General features: G+C 34.4%; 1 protein-coding gene across 1 annotated transcript in view; it reads right to left on the minus strand.

Moving 5' to 3' along the window:
- Nucleotides 1–19,233, minus strand: part of LOC111049787 (mucin-2) — a 29,454-nt gene extending 10,221 nt beyond the window's left edge. The window contains exons 1-6 of the mRNA XM_039422928.1: nucleotides 19,017–19,233; nucleotides 14,479–14,595; nucleotides 11,278–11,920; nucleotides 9,184–9,440; nucleotides 6,154–6,525; nucleotides 1,888–3,204 (exon numbers count right to left, since the gene is read on the minus strand). Of these exons, the coding sequence (XP_039278862.1) occupies nucleotides 1,888–3,204; nucleotides 6,154–6,525; nucleotides 9,184–9,440; nucleotides 11,278–11,920; nucleotides 14,479–14,592 (2,703 nt within the window). The 5' untranslated portion in view covers nucleotides 14,593–14,595; nucleotides 19,017–19,233. The remainder of the gene's footprint in view (nucleotides 1–1,887; nucleotides 3,205–6,153; nucleotides 6,526–9,183; nucleotides 9,441–11,277; nucleotides 11,921–14,478; nucleotides 14,596–19,016) is intronic.
- Nucleotides 19,234–20,031: the final 798 nt, after the last annotated feature.

Below are 20,031 nucleotides of genomic sequence, written 5' to 3' on the forward strand. Positions count from 1 at the left end.
TTATGAATTGGCCAATTTATTCAAAAGCATATGAATCAAATGATGAGACTTCATTTTCCATGAATTGATTAATCAAGCATATAAATGTAGCATTAAAGCATGCTTTCAAGCTTGAGGAAAGCTCAACCTCATTTGTAGCAGAATTCATCATTGTTCTGGAAAGGACTGTTTGGTCTCTGTTATTGTCAGTGTTTCAAACAGTCTCTGTCAGTTTCATTCTGTCAATAAACTTTGTCAATATTGTGGCGTATATGTCTGATGGGATTGATCTAGTATAATATTACAAGTAAGTCAAGTAGATTTTTCAGTAAAATAATTATGAATGTACCAAATAAATAATAGTTCACATCTATCAAATTCAATAACTTCAAATATCCATCAAAATTCAATAGAATGTAGTAATTCATAACAAAATTTGAACGATTATAGAAATTTGTTCAGATCAAGCAATAATCAATATGAATCAATTTCAAATGAGAAATATCACCTCGACTGTGCTACACATCAGAATCAGTTATCAGTTGAAATAATATGGATCTAAATCAAGGAGTAATGATGATTAAATAACTAACTTCAAATGAGATAAGGATCACCTCTATTATGCTCCAAAGTAGCAATTCTCACAATAAGTCTAACCAATAAAATGAACGTTAATCAAGTAGTAGATTAATCATGAAAATATTCTGCAAATGGGAAATATAACCACGATTACTCATGGTCGAGTAATCACCACTAGTACTCGCCACGAGTAATCGACTAGTCACCACTAGTTACTCAGAGTCGAGGTTGAGTGATAGAGAGGACTTAAAAGTCCTAACTCCGCCTAATAAAGTATTTTTTCATTTCATTACACTCCAATGTAGTAATTAATATAAGAATTCCAAAAATGGCAATAAAATCCAACGCACACAGCAATAGACAGAAACATGCAGGCAGACGGAGGAAAAATTGAATGTTTCTGTGCAGACATACGCAGACAGAGGTCTGTCTGTTGCTGTGTGCACTGGCCTTAAGATGGATCCAAATCAAGGGGTAATGATTTATGATTATTCAAGTGATAATTTCAAATGAGAAAAATCACTGCAATAACGAGATTTATATTAGAATTATTACAATCAGTAGCAGAGAAGATGTATTTAAATAGAGGAATGATGTTTTTAAAATGTATGAATTCAGGGCTATTTATAGTTATTTATAAAATAGAATTACAGTATAGTACCCTTTTTTATCTTATTTCTATTATTATTAATAAAAGAATGGATTAAAAATACAAATCATAACTTAAGTTAATTATAAGTTATAACATACTTAATTATAAGTTATAATTTTTATTTTTAATCTATTATTTTATCAATTTCAAAAAATGGTACTATGATTCTATTTTACAAAAAAAGGAATCATGCTATTATTGAATCAAACTCAAATGGAGAATATCACCTTGATAACACTTCAAAGTAATAATTCCGTGATTACCTTGACATTAGAGTAAGTTTCTGCAGTTCAATGATGATCGACAACAGGTCGAAACGATCGTCACTACCAATAGTAAGTACATTTTCACTTCATAAGTGTTTTTAAAATCCAAGTTTCATTTCAATAGTGGAAAAGTATGAATATGACGCACAGATTATCATAATAATCATAATAATCATCATAAAATCATAAATAATCATATAATAATATTCGTATGGCTTTTATTGGTGGGGAGTCCCTGACGGAAGTTCCACCTCGCCTGGATATATCATTTAAGCCGTCAATGGTCCTTACGACTGTCGGGACCGACAGTTTAACTTGCTCATCCGATATAACGATTATCATTAGAGCTAGCGTTAAAAATGGAGAAGGAATGGAGAAAATGTAGAAGGAATAAAATGATAGTGAATTTACCTGTTGAGCAGTCATCATAACGGTTGGCTCGGTTGTGGTAGTGGTGGTGGTGGTGGTGGTGGTAGTTGTTCGCCGAGGAGGCGGCCTGTCGCGCTCTAGCAGTTCGCTGATGGCGAACCGATCACCAGGCTCCACATTGGCAGCGACCAGCTGATTGGTGTCGCGTGGCTCGTCCGGAATCACGGTGCCGTTCGGAAACCGCTTGACGATGGTGCCGTTCGGATAGAGGCCGTACACCACGAACGGAAGCTCGGTGCGAGGCGCGGCGCTCGGCACCCTCCGCACCAGGCTCTTGTTTGGCAGCAGGCCATAAACGAAAAAATCGCTGCTTGAATCGTCCACAACCGACAAGTCATCTTCAGGCACCACCCACGGCATAGGCGTCATTGTCGATGATGTTATGCTTTTAGTAGTGGTCAGTTCTGGTGTTATTGCATTAGTTTCGTTACTATTAGTCGTCAATTTCTGCCCCTGTGACATAGTAAACACACTCTCTGAACTATTAGTCATTTTCAATTCTACTGGTTTGACTTCCTTGGGTTTGGGGGAAGATTCCTGCTTATTAACTGATGACATACTCAACACACTCTGAGAACTATTAGTCATTTTCGATTCTACTGGTTTGACTTCCTTTGGTTTGGGAGAAGATTTCAGTTTATTAAGTGTACTAGGTTTCTTAGTTGTCACTTTAGCTGGAGGTTTAGTTTGAGCCTGCTTAGGAGCAGCTGTAGCTTTAGGTGTAGTTAAAACTAGAGATGCTAAACTGAAAGTACTCGTTTCAACGGTCGTTGAAAGTGGAGTAGAACTAGAGGACATCGTAGTAGTTGATTCAACGGTAGTTGAAAGTGGAGCAGAACTACTAGACATCATAGTAGTTGATTCAACGGTCGTTGAAAGTGGAGTAGTACTAGAGGACATCATAGTAGTTGATTCAACGGTAGTTGAAAGTGGAGTAGAACTGAACATCATAGTAGTTGATTCCGTTGTGGAGGATTGTGTAGTAGTAGAGGGAGGTGTTGTAATCTTTACAGTAGTAGGTACCGTTTTAGGTTTAGGTTTTTGAGTGGGTTTTGATTTTGGTTTAGATTTGACAGTTGTCGGTTTGGGCTTAACTGTTGTAGAAACTGTCATCGGTTTAGAACTGGTCAAGTCATTAGTGGTATTAGTCAGTTGAGTGGTTGTCTCAGTGGACGCCAGTGTTTGTGTGCTAGTGCCAGAGCTGGATTCAGTTGAAGCTGGCAGTGAAGACGGTGTGGAGGCTGCCGTGCTACCTTCCGACTGTGCAACATCAATTTCATTCGCCAAAGCAAGTGACTCCTGTACACACCAAGCCTTGAGTTTTATGTACATATAGAGATGAAGGTAATAGTGATGAGAGAAGATTAGAGTGATTCCAATTTCAAGATTGTAAGAAAAATTGCTGTATTACGGTGAATTAGTCTAGTTACACACACATCGATTCTTGGGCGGAAGTTTTTTTGCCGTCCTTATAGAAATTCTATTAGATTGAACAGATGATGCTTGTCAAGTTCCGTTTATTCTAATAGAATTTATAAGGACAGCAAAAAATCGTACGACCAAAAATTGATGTGTTTGTAGCTAGCCTTAGTCTAGTTACACACACATTGATTTTTGGACGTAAGATTTTTGCCGTCTTTATAAATTCTATTAGATTAAACACAGCTATAGTGAGGTCCATGTTATGACAGTATTTAATCAACTTTGGTTTTGGTATCCTTGTCAATCATTCGACAAAGCCGGTGGTACTATCCTTTTCTAGGTCCACAACGATGCCAATTATGTTTCTGCCAGTGTAGAAATATAATTAATTAATGCAGAGAATCGGCATCGCTATTCTTCTATCTTCATCCACTGTCATTATAACGTGGACCTCACTATAGGCAAACAGAATATGATGTGTTCATGTTTTTGCCAAGTTCCATTTAATCTGGTAGAATTCATAAGGACGGCAAAAAATAAACCATACAAATCGACGTGTGTGTAACTGGCTTTACTAGTGTTTCAAAGACAGTTTAGTTGATCGTATTATGATTATTTATTAAACGCATGATAGTATTATTGGTTTAGTTATTGCGATTGGTTTAGGCTTGCAATAATTATTATTAATAACGTCAATTTATTAGAGAACGTTGGTTTTAATAAATTAATAGATTTTAATGAATTAATAGATTCAAATGAATTTTAATAAATTAAACAGTAGTTCATGCTCAATGTTTTTGAGATTTGAAAGAAACAATCATATGAAAGTAAATTAAATTTGTTTAGAGATGATACAAGAAAACAAGACTGAATATTCGAGTTTTATAATGTTTGCATTGAAGTAGAAAGAGAATTCTATTGAATAGAAGTACACTACTTATATATAAAAAAACTAGTTAATCAGAGGAAATCAAAAGGAATCAATTGATATTGAAAACACTTTTTGGGAGTGAGGTACCTGGATAATAATGATTATTATTTTTAAACTTCATTCCTTTTTGTCATTTGAACTACTTTGGATACGTTGTGTTATCGTATTATTTTTCGGAATGTATTAAAGTCTTGAATTCATTGAGATATCAGGTTCATTTGTTAACCAGTTCACTTGGGTGGAAATCAAATCCTTCAATAAATTATTATTGAATATGATGTGCCTAAATTTGTATTACAGCATTTAAATGATTTCGAATTAAAAAAAATGAATTGCATTTAGATGAGTTCGATTACAATTCTTGAAACTGGAATGTGTAATGTTCACAAAAATTACAGTAGAGGAAATTGTTTGAATATTTACAAAATAGAATCAGCAGAAATAATGCGAAGTTGAAGCATACAAGATACTTTGAAAATCATTGAATACAGAATTTTACTGACACCAAGCTGGATAAATCAGAAAAAGATAAGAAATAACAGTTCTATTACAGAAGAAGTGAAAGAAAATTTTCCAAGCAAATGGATGATAAAAATAGGATCTTATATCTCAATTTCGAACCATTTAGAGATGATCAAAGATAATCAAAGATTATACACGTGAACTATCTTCATCCAATGCAAGGAATAAAGATTGATTTTCTCACTCAACTTCATTGACAGTGATGGTTTTTCTGATTGAATTATTATCATACACTCCAAGAATAAAAATCTTCAGTGTAGTAAATTTATATTTTTTATAGTGAAACTGCGAAGTATCTCCCATACAATCCCAGGATACAATAGTATCCTGATGTAATATCAATTGAATTTTGAAGATATTATGGTACCCATGAAAAATTCTAAATATTTTCATGCACTCATAAAATAGAAAGTTGCCACCATGAGAAATTAAGTTATAATTATATCAAACATATAGATCTAAAATTTTGGTTTTTAACCATAGTTTACTTTGATAAATCTTCAATACCTATAAATAGAAATAAAAATAAAAATCTCAGTACCCTTTTTTGAATTATTTTATCACAACATGTTTCAACATTGATGCCATTTTCAAGTTGTGAAACATCAATTTTGAAACATGTTGTGATAAAATAATTCAAAAAAGGGTACTGAGATTTTTATTTCTATTTATATCACAAGTAGCCCTATACAGAAAAGAGAATTCAATACCTAATAACTTAAAGCACCCACAAGAGATGCAGAAAAACTTCTGGTTATTGAATAATATGTATATTCTCAATTATTGAGAATTTGTTATCTAATCTTATTTTAAAGCCGCGTTTACACCAAAGTTATTAACAAAATGTTAATAACTTTATCCTTATAGATTCTATTGGATTGAACTTAACGTATCATATACATCATGAACATATGTGTTTGTCAAGTTTCGTTCAATCTAATAGAATCTATAAGGATTAAGTTATTAACATTTTGGTGTAAACCCAGCTTTAGACAGCAACAAGTTATTTGATCATTCTCAAAATAGATAAGAAGAAAATATTCAAGACAAATACTTGAGACATGTATCTTGGAAGATGGAACAGTGACAAATGATTAAACAGACGAAAAATAGAAAGTAGGAAAAATAAATACCCAAAAAAACGAAGAAAAATTGTAGTAGCCTACTAACGAAAATGAGTGCTCCAAGATACGATAGTTATTTACATTACTTTTTCTCAAGTGAACGGAATTAAAAATATATTGTACATTGAAATGATTCTCACCCATTAAGAAAACATCTCTACTCATAAAGTGCAGCTAATGGTATAAGCCCATTTGAGGTAAAAGAGATGCATAAGCCAATACTACCTATATAAGGAAGTTATTACTCACGACTGTTGACGTTGGTTGTTCAGTAGATGTTGTTCTTGCCGTTGTTGTAGAAGTTGTTGTTCTAGCAGTTGTTGTCGTTCTAGGAGTCGTTGTCATTCTAGGAGTTGTTGTCGTTCTAGGAGTAGTCGTTGTTCTAGGAGTAGTTGTTGTAGTTGTTGTTGTCGTCGTTCTAACAGTCGTTGTTGTTGGCGGGGAAGGGGTAGTAGTTGTCGTTGTAGAAGTGGAAGATGGCCTCACAGTTGTGAAATACTCGACAGGAGTTGTCATCATGTCGATGGGGAGGGTGGTAGGCGCCTCTGGAGTCACAATGAAAACGGTCTCCGTTGTTGGAAAGGTCATCATCGATTGTTCCAAAACCAAACTGTCTGACTCCTGAAACACAAAAATCCGTCATCATTGATATGCATTCAATATTGCTAGGGAATAGACGTATTGTCTATGCTAGCAATTCCAAAGCCTGTGGTGTGTTACGGATCGGAAACATGGGTGCTTACTGCTGGATATATGCAAAGACTGAGAGTTTTTGAAAGAAAGGACGTGAGAAGAATCTTGGGCCCTGTTTTTGAGAATGGTCTCTGGAAAGGAAGAGAAAATTTTGTAATAGAGGAATTCTTAAACAATGAAGACATTGTGCGGTCGATAAAAGCTGGCAGAATAAGATGGATGGGGCATATGTTGAGAATGGGAGATGGAAGAGTGGTGAAATGTATATGGAAGGAGAAAATATAATTAACAGAAGAAGAAAAGGTCGACCACGAAATAGATGAACGGATGATGTGAAACGCGATCTAAGGACGCTTGGAGTTCGTAACTGGAGGAGGCAGGCCGAGGATCGAGACAGATGGAGAGGCTATGTGAGGGAGGCCAAGGATTGTTAAGACCTGTAGAGCTGAGGAGTAAGTAAGTAAGCAATTCCATTGAAATAACTAAAAGACTAAACGATTTTGAAGAATTTTGTTTTCAAATTTTATCAAATTTCTTCTGTTCATATTGTTTTATATTCATAGCTTAAGGATGCACTGTATAAAAAAGAAAAATATTTGTATTATTTTGGAAAAATGGCAAATAAATTGAATGGAATTGAATAAATGAATAAATTAAATGTACTATAATTTCAAAAATTTTGAATCGTAAGCTAGAGAAACCTCATAGCATCCATAAAAGCTAAAAATAACAGAGTATTAATTCGATTTCAATAATGACTGGCCAACTGAGCATAAAATAGTATTTCAAGAATTTTAGAGAGAGTAGTCTATATAGATTTGATTTGAAGATTTGGTAGAATGAATAAATTAAATGTATAATCATTTCAAGAATGAAACCCCTAAAAAAGTAAATTCGTATGGCTTTTGTTGGTGGGGAGTCCCTTGCGGGAAGGTTCCACCGCCTGAATATATAATTTAAGCCATCAATGGGCCTTATGACTGTCATAATAGAAACCCCCTAGATTGAGTAAGATGCTTACTAGATTAATGATGGAAATTAGCAGACCTCTTTGCGAAGATCATGAAGACCTGCAGTTCCAATGTATTTCAATAATATGAGTTTTACTAAGATTGTTGTAGATTTTTATCGGTTTAGATTATTTTGTTTTGAGCTGTATATTGTAGTTAACAAAAACGACAAAACTTTAGACGTTAGTGATAGCAGTATAGCAATACTATCATAAATAGCTTAAAAAGCAATCATTAGAGGCATTTGAATTATTAGTCTATGATACATCATTAAGTCATAAATGCGCTCGATTTATCAATAAAATAGAAATATTATGAACAAAACACAATGTTGTATGAAACCGGACCGGTTTCAGAGATCTGGATTTGGCTAAGTTCTAGACTTTAAACAACTCGAGTTAGAAAATTGGCTTTCCGAAACGGGGCGTAGTCATTGTCATAGTCACGTTTGAATTGAATTTCGAAAATAGAAAATTGAACATAAAGAAAATAAAGAGAAAATAGTATAAAGTTTGAGCAATTTTGAATTATTCAGGAAATGTTCAATTTCGTCAAGGAAAAATGTTTCCAGTATTATAGAAATCAGAAAATAAAAACTGCGACTACTGTCATAAAAACTGTGACTACTGTCTTAATAACTGCTACTACGCCCCGTTTTGTAAAGCCAATTTTCTGACTTCAGCTGTTTAAGTCTAGAACTTAGCTAAATCCCGAGCTCGGAAACCGGTCTTTAATAACACTAAAGCCTAGTTAACATATCGCCAATTGGTGAGACAGTTGTCTTTGGACAATTTTTATCACGAGGTTGCGGATTGTCGGAGGCCAGGCCAGTTGAACGAGAAGATGTTTATACGTGTCCAACTATTGGCACGTCAGTTGACAGCTAAACATGGCCGAGTTCTCGTCATCTGTTGTGACTGAACTGGCAAAAACAAGACAGCGCTACTGGCCTACACCGTTCACATGGCGCCAATTGTCGCGACAACTGAGATTCCGAGTGGTGGGGGGCTCGCTGGGCCCAATTGACTATCCATAGTCTACTCCCAGAGTTAAATTTCGGGCCAATTGTCGGGACAGTTGACAAGACAATTGGCCTGAAGTGTTTATACGAAGACAATAATTTCATGCCAGTCTTGGCAACATTCATGTAACATCGTATAAACTAGGCTTTAGTCATAAAATGCGCTCGAATAATAAACAAAATCGAAATTATGACAAAACACAATGTTACATGTTACTCGAAAATTGTATATCCCAAAAAATTTATGATTTTTTCTAAATTCATAGTAAGAAAATTAAGATTGGTACATAATATCCATATATCTTTATTGCGTTCCATCTACTTGCTTTGTTATTTATGGCAATGAATTTGATTTGAATACGACAAAGTGTCATTTGCACAGTGACAGTTTAAACTAAATTTCATTTTAAACTGAATTAAATCCATATCAAGCCTCGTTCGTTATAATGTGATTCATTTTGAGTTTAAGCCACCAGCTAATTAAATTCAGTTTGAGCTTTGACTGTGCAAACGGCCCTAAATAGAATTGAATTGAATGAGACAGAGTGAGCTCACAGGAGGACTGGGAGGCGGATTGGTGATGAAGACAATGGTGGGCTCTTCAGCGACAGTGGCGGTCACCCTTGGCTCTTCAGCGACAGTAGCGGTCACTCGCTGCGTCTCCTGCGTCTCTCTCTGCTGCTGCCGCAGGCGACGTGCGTTCAGTTTGGCCGCCAGCGATTCGGACGGAGTCGGCTTCACTGTTGTCGTCGTCGACGCACGCGGGATCCGCGGCGTCTTCGCGTAGCCTTTGGGCACTTTCTTTGGAAGCTCTACAAAGCAAATGACGAGAGAAATGTGAGTTCATGTACTTTACTGATAAATATTGAATGAAAATACTAAGAAATTGTCAAAAGCCACAGATTTATTGATACATAGAAAGACCGGGTTCGGTTTTTACACCATTGTCAATCTCTGATAAACTCTGATATAGTTTACCAGAGATTGACAATGGCGAAACCGGTCTTTCTAAGTAGCATTAAATCTGTGGATTTTGACAATTTCTTAGTATTTTTATTTAATATGGATAATTACCGCAATATCAACTTCTCAACTACACAAAAAGTTACTAATAAATCATCAAATGATTATGCTACTACTATAATTTGATAATCATATAAAATCAATTGATCAATTTCCTTGTTAAAATTGTAATTGTTAATTGTAAAAGTGAGTTCTTTACTGTGAAACAATCACATACTGTATAATTATGTCATGTGACATTACCAAATGATATTGGGGCTATAGTGAAAATTTTAACTGGTATTTTATTGACAAAATGTGTAATATACGTTAGAATAGATCAAAGTAATAATTATAACAATGATGTGAATAAATAAAAATATCGAGTGACCTGGCTGGCTCAGGTCTGGTGTCAGAGTTTTCAGGTCGCAACTGACCAATTTCAGGGCCTCTGACATGACCTGACGACTGATTTTTAGGCAGCAGAGATCGACGAATTAACGTGTCCATCCGAAACACGGGAGTGGCCCGAGAAAAATATCTTGCCCGGGCTGAGATTCGGAATGATGTGAATGATAAATTATTGATACAGTATCAATAGAATAATTTTATACATAAAATAGGAAGAGGAGTAGCACAATGTTACCTTATCATTTTGATGATATACTTATTGTATGAATCAGTAAAGAATAAATCGAAGAATGAAGAAATAATATTCGTATGGCTTTTATTGGTGGGGAGTCCCTGACGGATGCTAATAAAGAAGTGACTTAATTTGAATATGATCTGATACATGAGAATTACTACTTTTATTTATAAATTTATTTTCCCAGTCTAACATTATTTTGTTGGGTAAAGCAAAACATTCTTCAAGCATGATAGATATCAAAAATTGATCTTGTTTTGCATCATTGTGAATTCTCCACCTACTTCACTACATTGCTTCTTTATGAGAAAATTGCTGTGAAATTTCACGTAAGTTTTTATTAGTATTTGAAGTTAACACACTGCGTTACGGTGGAACTATAATCACTTGAGCTTATGTATTCACAAATTTATAAACATTTTAACTTTCTTGATTTCGCTGTAATTACGTTAAATTCTTTCAAGGATTAGGTTAAAGTATCTGATTGGCTTCAAACATCCTATTAACATTTTGAGTCGATATTTTCTCAATAAATACCATAGCCTATTATGAAAACTCAATATAATATCCTTATCCTGAACAAAGTAAGTACCAATTTCATCATTTCGATATTGCAAAGGGAAATAGCATCAAGTCCATGCATACGCGAACACTTATGAAACTCATGGGAATAAATTGTATCAGAAGTAGTGGAATATTGTTTGATATATTTATTGTTGAAGATTTGAACGACTTGGGTCTGTACTCGGAATGACTTGGTTCTGTCATTTAGTAATTTCATGCACACATCAAAGTTGTGGAAGAAACCAATATGTTAAACCAAAATTTGTAATTTGTTTCTATTTAAAATTGTGAGTTAATAAGAACCAATATTCGAGAAAGTAATGATTGACAAAAGAATAAAATTCTCTAATCATTCAAGAAATGAAAGGGATTATCTTCACTTTTATGATATTTTAAAATTCATCACAAAATAATGAATCTGAGAATAGAAAGATTACCTTTGACAGCCTGAGTAGTTGTTTCAGGTTTGAGCTGTTGGTAAACCAGCTTCTTTCTGTTAGTTGCCTCATAGAGATGGTATCGGAGTTTGCCAGGTATTTTCACTTCTCCATTTTCACTATAATCCTCCGATGAATCAGCAATATCTTGATCCTTTTTCTTTCCCGGTACAAATTTCGGTTTTTCAGTTTCTACTTCAACAGTGGGCCTGATTTTGAATTCTTTGATCACTTTGTTGGAATCATCTCTCCTGGAATAGCTCCTCCTTGGTTTTGACGGTTCGCTTGACTCTTCTGATTTGTTCTCAGTGTAGTCAATTGTTGGCGTTGCCTGCACTTCTTCTTTGCTGGTTCTAGTGAACGGTGTTTTCACTTCTTCTTTGCTGGTTCTAGTGAACGGTGTTTCCCTGAACGTGTTCCTGAGCTGGGTGGCGGTAAATCTGTTTTCTAGTTTCACCTTTCGATTGTTCCCTCTCCTCATTGCAGCTTCTTGATTTGGATTCGGCGTCACAAATATCAGCGGTTCTTCGTTCTCTTGTGATGCTGTTGTTGAAGCTGTTTCAGCTTCGGCCAATTTTTTGGCTGCTCTCAAATTTTGTGCCGAGTCTGGTTTGGTCTTTGCCGAACTCTCTTGAATAGATTTCTGTAATATGAGATATATTAGTGATTAGTGAACAGCTCGACTATGACAACAAGTTTTATTAAACATGTCAGTATATGCAAAGGATCCAGAGCATGAAAAATATCAACCAAAAGTCGGGAGTTTTTATTTCTATCTACAAAAACCAACAAATTGAATAGTATTCATTTATTTGATAGTACTAATCAATGTTGAAAATGGATTTTAAAAAATCCGAAAGCGCTCCACATGTGAGTACTACTAGGTTTTAATAACTATTATTAAAATAAAGATTGTAATCGTAAAAATTGGAAAGTGTTGGAGTGATATTTTTTCTACGATTAATCATACTTGACAATTAAGTTAAGGTTCAAAATTATACGTCTTGGTACATGGGACATCCTATTATATTAAGCGAGCAATCTCTGTATTTATATATCTGGTTATTTTTATATCTGGTTATTTATGTTTAACGAATCTCGAAAACGGCTCTAACGATTTTCACGAAATTTGGAACATAGTAGGTTTATGATATAAAGATTCGATTGCACTAGGTCTCATCCTTGAGAAAACTCGCTGAACGACATTAAAATGATAATTCATCCTTGGCTGAAACAGCTGTGGATAGTAAAAAAGTGAGTATGTGAAAAATCAAAATATCGCATCCCCGAAATTCATAAGATGACGTATAGCCAGCTGTAAAATATAAACACGATCATTTTAGAGAATTGTGTCCTGTTTATCAATAAATAAAAAAAACGAGCGAAGCTCGGTGCCCCGATATTGAGTATTAATTCTTGAATCTTAATGGATGAATGTGCATTAAAATACGTAGATAGATGGATGAGTATTAATAGAAGAAAGTAATTATTTAACGGATGTAACAAATTTTCAAAGGTTCCACATTCACGTGAATACTTGGAGGGGAAAAATATAATGAGAAATTAGCCACCACTGACAAAATACAAAATATAACTGATAGCTTTATGATAATGAAGTTATGCAAAAAGATTAGACAAATGATAGATGAGTGTTGAAATTAAGAAACTGTAATTGAAGAGATAAAAAATGAGAAAATAAAAAAATAGCCTAATTAATTATCCAACTTTGAAAGCTTATTTGCATTAGCCTACAAGTTGAAAAAAATATCAATGGTCAAATTGTCAGTCAAGCTTTATATACTGTTATAGCTTATTGTATAACTTGATAGAGGATTTCCAAAAATGAAGTTTCTTTCGAATTTTGAACGGGCAATGAATATATATATATATATATATATATATATATATATATATATATATATATATATATATATATATATATATATATATATATATATATATATATAGCGTATGGCATTTCCTTATTCGTAAGTCCTTGTAATTTCGCACTGATTACAAGTGCACGTCCAAATTTAAAATGTACTGGATCGCCTGAGGGCTTGCCACAGTAAAGTCATTACTGTCACCCGGGTAGGCACGTCTGTCACATTCATAGACAATGTGTTTCATTGTCTGCAATGGAGCTCCACAATCGCATCCTGGAGAGTCTATAAAGCCCCATTTGAAAAGAGATGCTTTGCATCTACCGTGCAATGTTCGGATTCGGTTTAATGCGACCCATGCGTGTCTAGGAAGGTCAAATCCTGGTGGCCTGGTGCACTGTCTGAGAGCATCTGGAATTATAGGGGGTGCCTCCTCTCTCCATCTCTCCATCAAACAAAAGTTCTCACTCTTGAGGCGCTCTGCCAGCTTTATTGTTGGCTTTCTGGATTTGAGGTTCCTCATGTTCAGGTCTGGGATATCCTCATGAATTGGGAGCTGCTGGCTGGAGCATATCCTGTTGTGCAGTCGCAGTAGGGCCTGACATCTGCGCAGATTGGGCGGTGGTATCCCACTAAGAACAGGTAGCCAGGGAACTGGTGTTGTTCTCAGGGCAATGAATAATAAAGCCTTTCGCCTTATTCCTTTGATATTTTCCTATGATTTTCTGATGAAATGAAAATCACAGTTGCGGTTATTGCTTTATGTCAATAAATTCAACCACATTTTTTAGTCTAGTTACACACACATATCAATTGTGTACGTCCTTATAAATTCTATTAGATTGAACATGATTTCTCAAACACATGAAGTGTATCTGCACACATGTATTTGCCAATTCCCGTCGAAAAATCGGTGGGTTCTGCGCAAAATTCACGGCAAAAAATCAGATGTTTACAAAAATCGAAGTGTGAGTTAAGGTGTATTTTCGTTTGTGCGTAAACTTCCACAATCAACGACGACACGCATTGTTTACATTCATATTGTCCAAATTTCAAGTGTGCTACATAACTTTTCATTATTTGTGTTTATTATTCAAGAATCAAAACATTTCTAATAATAGCAACCTATTGCCATTTGAAAGTATAAAAGAGTATAAACTCAGCCTCCCCTATCAAAACATAATCTTTCAGGTTATTTGGACAAATTTAAATCTACCCAATCTGAGATTCTCACCCTGTCGTGGTCGACAACGGCATCTACGCACAAACTTAAATCCAGCTTCACTGGCTTGATGAAAAATGTCGAATCAAAAATTACCTGCAAAAGCTGTGGCCGCACAGAAAGCAAGGATGCTCTTGAAGAGAGAGAACTGCCCGACTGTGACATTGCTCTTTCCGCAGCTTCACGTTGCGCTTTCCTGGCTTTTAGCATCGCCTACAATCATTTCACAATATTAAAAATGACGAATATTTTTCAACTCAAAGATTAACTCAAATTTTCCATTAAGATCTATATTGATAAAAGCTTCAAGCTTTGAATAGTTGATTTCTTCATCATATCACTCGGAAATCCGATAAAAAAATCTACAAGTGTACAGTATCTCCTGGAAGATTTATTCGGATGATAATACAGGGAGAATTTGAAGCTGAAAACATATTCTGGTGTATAAAAAATGATCACTCTCGATAATATTGGAACGCTTCTGATCAATGAGAATAATAGACATACCAAATGAATCTCATCAATGAGAATAATAGAATAATAGACATACCTACATACCATAAAAATCATTATTCAAAATTACCCAAGCCAAAGTTCATAGATCATAACATAGCATAAGTTATAGATCCAACACTGATATTTTCTATTATTGCTGACAAATCGTATCTATATTTATTCACTTTGAACAATTAATTACGACATAGCAGTCAGGTATTTATAAATAAAAGCTATTAGCTTCTACTTACATTAGTGTAGCGCTTTCGGACACTAGTTCCTTCATCAACACTGGCTGTCACTTCCGTTGTTGAATACATATGGTTATTAAGCAGCGTGGGTTGTGGGAGTGGCGGGTGTTGACAGCCAGTGTTGATGAAGGAACTAGTGTCCGAAAGCGCTACACTAATGTAAGTAGAAGCTAATAGCTTTTATTTATGAATACCTGACTGCTATGTCGCAATTAATTGTTCAAAGTGATTATTTAACAAGCAGTTCGCAATGGAATCAAACATTGAAGACTATATTTATTATTTCTACCCTTAATTTTCCCACATCATGAAGTACATTGCATAACTACAGTGTTAACTATAAATACACCATACAGTCAAATTGATAAGAATACTGAATTATAATGAATATTATTTCAATTCAATTTATTCAAAAACTTTATACATTACATAGTATGCAAAAACATAGTAAACTCAATATATTAGATTGTAACATTAATATGAAAAACAAGTAAAATGTAAATGGATAACTCCATGCTTGGACGACAAGTCCGTGTGCATGGAGGAGTCTTCTGGCAATCGATAAGAAAAATAATAACAATACTTTATTGACACTAGATTCAGTATATAATCTAGTTACTAAAAAAATTACTTATAAAATAAGAAATTGAAAATTATAATCCAAACTAATACTTTAGCTAAGTGAGTTGAACTAAAAAAAATTAAATCAATTTGCGGCGTTTAAGGTATCATACAATCAAAATATAAATAAGAAGTACAATATCTGTGGTTGAAGGGAAATAATAAAACTGAACAAACCCAATAGGTAAGGACGGACTATTAGGAGCAATATAGCTGGTCATAAGGAGACCGCAACAGAGCCTCGGCAGCCGCCGGGCCAATACTAAGAAGCCACCTGCTCACTCCACGCTTATAGATAGCGATGCTACACCCCTCACTAGTTGATAGAATTTCTGGAGGAGCATTACGATAAAGCCAATGGGCCAAATGGAAAGAATTTGATAATTGCATTGAGTTTTCGAGGCGAGGGATTTGGATTTTAATATTTTTTTTTTATCCTGACAGTATGGTAGCAATAATAATGTCTCCAATTTATATCGCAAGCCAGTTTTTTCACAATAAAATACAATACTGAATAACAACCCCATTAATTGTCAGTGTAGGTCAAGTCTCAAAAAAATTATTATTTCTACAATCAACTGCTACTGTTATTGAATATCTGTAGTTTCTACAACTATCACTATTGTTAAACTAAATTTCTAAATACTGTATAACAAATTAGTACAAGCAAATACAATCACATGAGAATCTAAGTATGCCTATCTAAGGTAGAAGCTACTACATTGCAAACTGGGTACTGTTACTAAGCTTAGTCTATTGATAAATTTTACCAGAATTTCTTTGGGTCCATTGCCTGCTTTTCTCAGCTGCTTGTACTCAATGGGATAGTTTTCATCATCATCAATTGCATCCTCACTTGAGTCTCCTTTCTTTTTCTTTTTTAGAAGAGCAGCATCATCCTACAATATTCCAATATTTTCAACATAAGTTGAAGATATATCTCAAAATATGAGACCACTACCACGCCAAAACTGATGTTGTGAAGATGATGATGATGATGATGTGCGAATGCGTGATTGTTGAAGCTGGCAATTATTTACAGCAGAAAGATGACGATAGATTCAAAGATTGAAAGAAATTCTTTAATGATAAGACTACAGATTCTACACCTCTACAATCCCATGACTTCAAAAGAAGAGACACTATTGTAATACAGTTTTCGATGACATGACTATGACGATAGATTTACTGCTTTCAAAGGTTGAAAGAAAATTCTTTAATGATAAGACTACAGATTCTACACCTCTACAACCCCATGACTTCAAAAGGAGAAACAATATCGTCATACAGGGGATAACATGACTGAAGTGTGATTCAGGTAAAGGTGATATGTGTGAATAATATCTACAGTGATGCTATACTACTAAAGAGTAATGATCTAATATAATTCTGTTATAATTGAAAAGTAATTCAAGGTGGAAGAAAGGTACTACAGGATTAGTAGAATATATTTGGTATTTTTCCCTCAAGTTCAATCTTTGGTCCTAACAATTTCAAAACTGCGGTAGAACTAAGACTAATTTTTGACAAAATGTATCATTGAAACATACCTAATTTAGTTTGTAGTTCAAGTATAAGTCATAGTAACTTCCACTAGAGCCAAGTATTTAATGCACTATTATTTGTTTGAACTAACTATATTCGATTATTCAAATAAAGGCTACAATTAGAATAAAACTGATGAATTTTTTTATTGATAGACGTTGAACTCTCGGAAGAAACATGAGAGAGACTTTTTTCCAAAGAACAGTACATATTAGCCTGTAGTAACTTACTAATTAGTTGATAATTAACTTACTTGAAACTTTTTACTGGAAATAAATGAAATACAAATGTGAACGTCAAGTACTAACTTATATAACGTCAAGTGTATTTGGCTAATATTGTAATATAGTATAAGGTATACATTTGTTTGACAAACATTACCTGGTTCTAAAGATTCTTCAAGCTATTACTACTTAACTTAATAATTATTCAAGTGAGTTGATTGATGAATTGAGGAATTGTAATATTAGCAAGGGAATGAAAAGTGAAATCAGAAACATGTGATGCGAATGAATTGTTTGCAATAGTGCATGAGTTTAAAGCAGACATTTTGCAACTACTTAAGCACAATAAAGAATTGCAATACAGAATTAACACACTTTGGAACATTCATTTCAATTATTAGCGTACTGATCCCTTTCACACTTTCACAATAAATTCAAAAAGAGACCCAGTAATAAATTGAAGTCTATGATTTAGTGATCAATCACTTTGAGATATTAATCTGAATTAGTATATTAACACGAGAAAAATCAACATCTTTTTGCCTTACATTCCAGTGCTGGATTATTATGGGATTGGAGCCTTGATTGCCTCAACAAAATTGTTAAGTACTTGCTGGAATATTGAGCGAGAAATAATTAATATGTTGCTGCTCTAATTGTAAAAGAAATACAAGCTGATGAATAATTCTTTCTTAAAATATCAGACTATAAAACAAATCCACGCTGTAATAGTTGATATTTAGTTACAAAACTTATAAATAGTTTACTATAGCTTGATAATTAACCTATTGATGAGTTAATACTGTAATTATTTCAAAAAATATGAAAGTAATACTTTCAATGTAGTGGAGAAAATCACTCACATATATAAGCCAACCATCCTACAAAATAAAGTAATTATGTACTTATAAATCAAGTGAAAAATGTGAAATAAGGAAGTTGGAAAGATCAGTTAATCATAATTTGAAGCTGGATAAACTGTTCATTTTTTTAACGCAGTATACGATATCCCAGTAGGTTCAATTAGCTTAACTCAAATAGGGTCAACCTACTGAAATAGGATATTCCCAAGAAATAGGTACAACTTTATTATCAAAGAACATAGTAAAGAGAAGTACAAACAAAGCCCAACCTATATGGGCATCAAATTCATTACTCACCTTCCTACTAGTATTTATCATGAAAAAGATATTACAAGGTTCAAAAACAAAACTGAAAAAGTATATCGTGGAATTTGAGTTGTACAGATTTGAAGAATATTATAGTGCCAACTCATTATGTATTTAGACTACCTATTGTTGATGTATTTTGTTTTTTTACTTGTATTTATTTTATTATTTTGTTGAAAATAATAAATGAAGAAAGACGCATTCATGTACATTTTGATGTATGTTTTGAATAAAGAGATTGATTGATTGATGTTGCCCCAATTACTTTTGATATGGTATGAATCAATATCTACTATTTTCTAAAATGAAAAATATGTTGGTGTACTTGCCTCATTTCCATTGCTCTTATAGGAGCTGGTTCCTCTAGTGAGTGTTGAAGTTGACGCGGTAGGAGCAACAATTTCAACGTTCTTGGTTCTCTGCCGGAAAGTATTTCTGAATTTTTCCGAATTCGCTATATTATCTTCGTTTGTCGAATCAAGTTTTGAATTGGCCGTATCTTTCCTCAGATTCTCCCCATTATTCAGATGACGTCCTCGCCCCGTAATACTTTCTGCTGTGCTCAAAAACCATCAGTGCCGTCAATTTTTCTGTCAATATCTGATTCCTGAGTGCTGCTACCAACAATACTGCCATCAGTTGAGGAAACTTTTTCGAAACCGGGTGATTTTACTGACTGTCTAAACCTAGAACTGTACTTGTTTCTGCCTACTGGAGATGATTTTGATTCAGGGGTGACTGAGGGTGTATTTTCCAAAGTATTATCCAGATCTGGTTTTGTCGGTTCTATTGGACTGGAGCTTGTGGATTTGAACCTCGATTTACTTTCATGTAATGTTTTTTCTTTCAAACCGGGTTTACTCTCTTCAGAAGCTCTTCCTCTATGCAATCTCTCTGGTCTTGTACTAGATTTTTCTTCAGTTTCTTCACTTCCTCTCTCTCTACTCCCTCTTTGCTTGTATTTATCGGTTCTCTCAGTATTATCCTCAATTTTCTTAGATTGTGCGAACTGAGACTTCCGTTTCCCGTCACCTTCTTTCTTTTCAGAGCTTTCCTGATTATCATTCGCTGCTGAGTTCAATCTATTCCTTCTTGAAGACAATCTCTGGGCCTCACTCAAAGTCGGTTTATTTGCAACTAGACTCTCCTCCTCATTGCTGTCTGCCAACATGGATCTTCGATTCTGCAAACTTGAGAAAGCTGTGGGTGGAACCGGCTGAAAATCATTCGTTCTCGAATTTTTCTTTTCTGACAAAGTTTCTCTCAATCTGCTGTACCTCGCACTCTGACTAGGAGTTTCACTGACAACTGACTCAGTAGCAACATTATTATTTCTGTATCTCG

This window comes from Nilaparvata lugens, chromosome 3 (genome assembly GCF_014356525.2).
Source record: "Nilaparvata lugens isolate BPH chromosome 3, ASM1435652v1, whole genome shotgun sequence".
Lineage (NCBI taxonomy): Eukaryota > Metazoa > Arthropoda > Insecta > Hemiptera > Delphacidae > Nilaparvata > Nilaparvata lugens.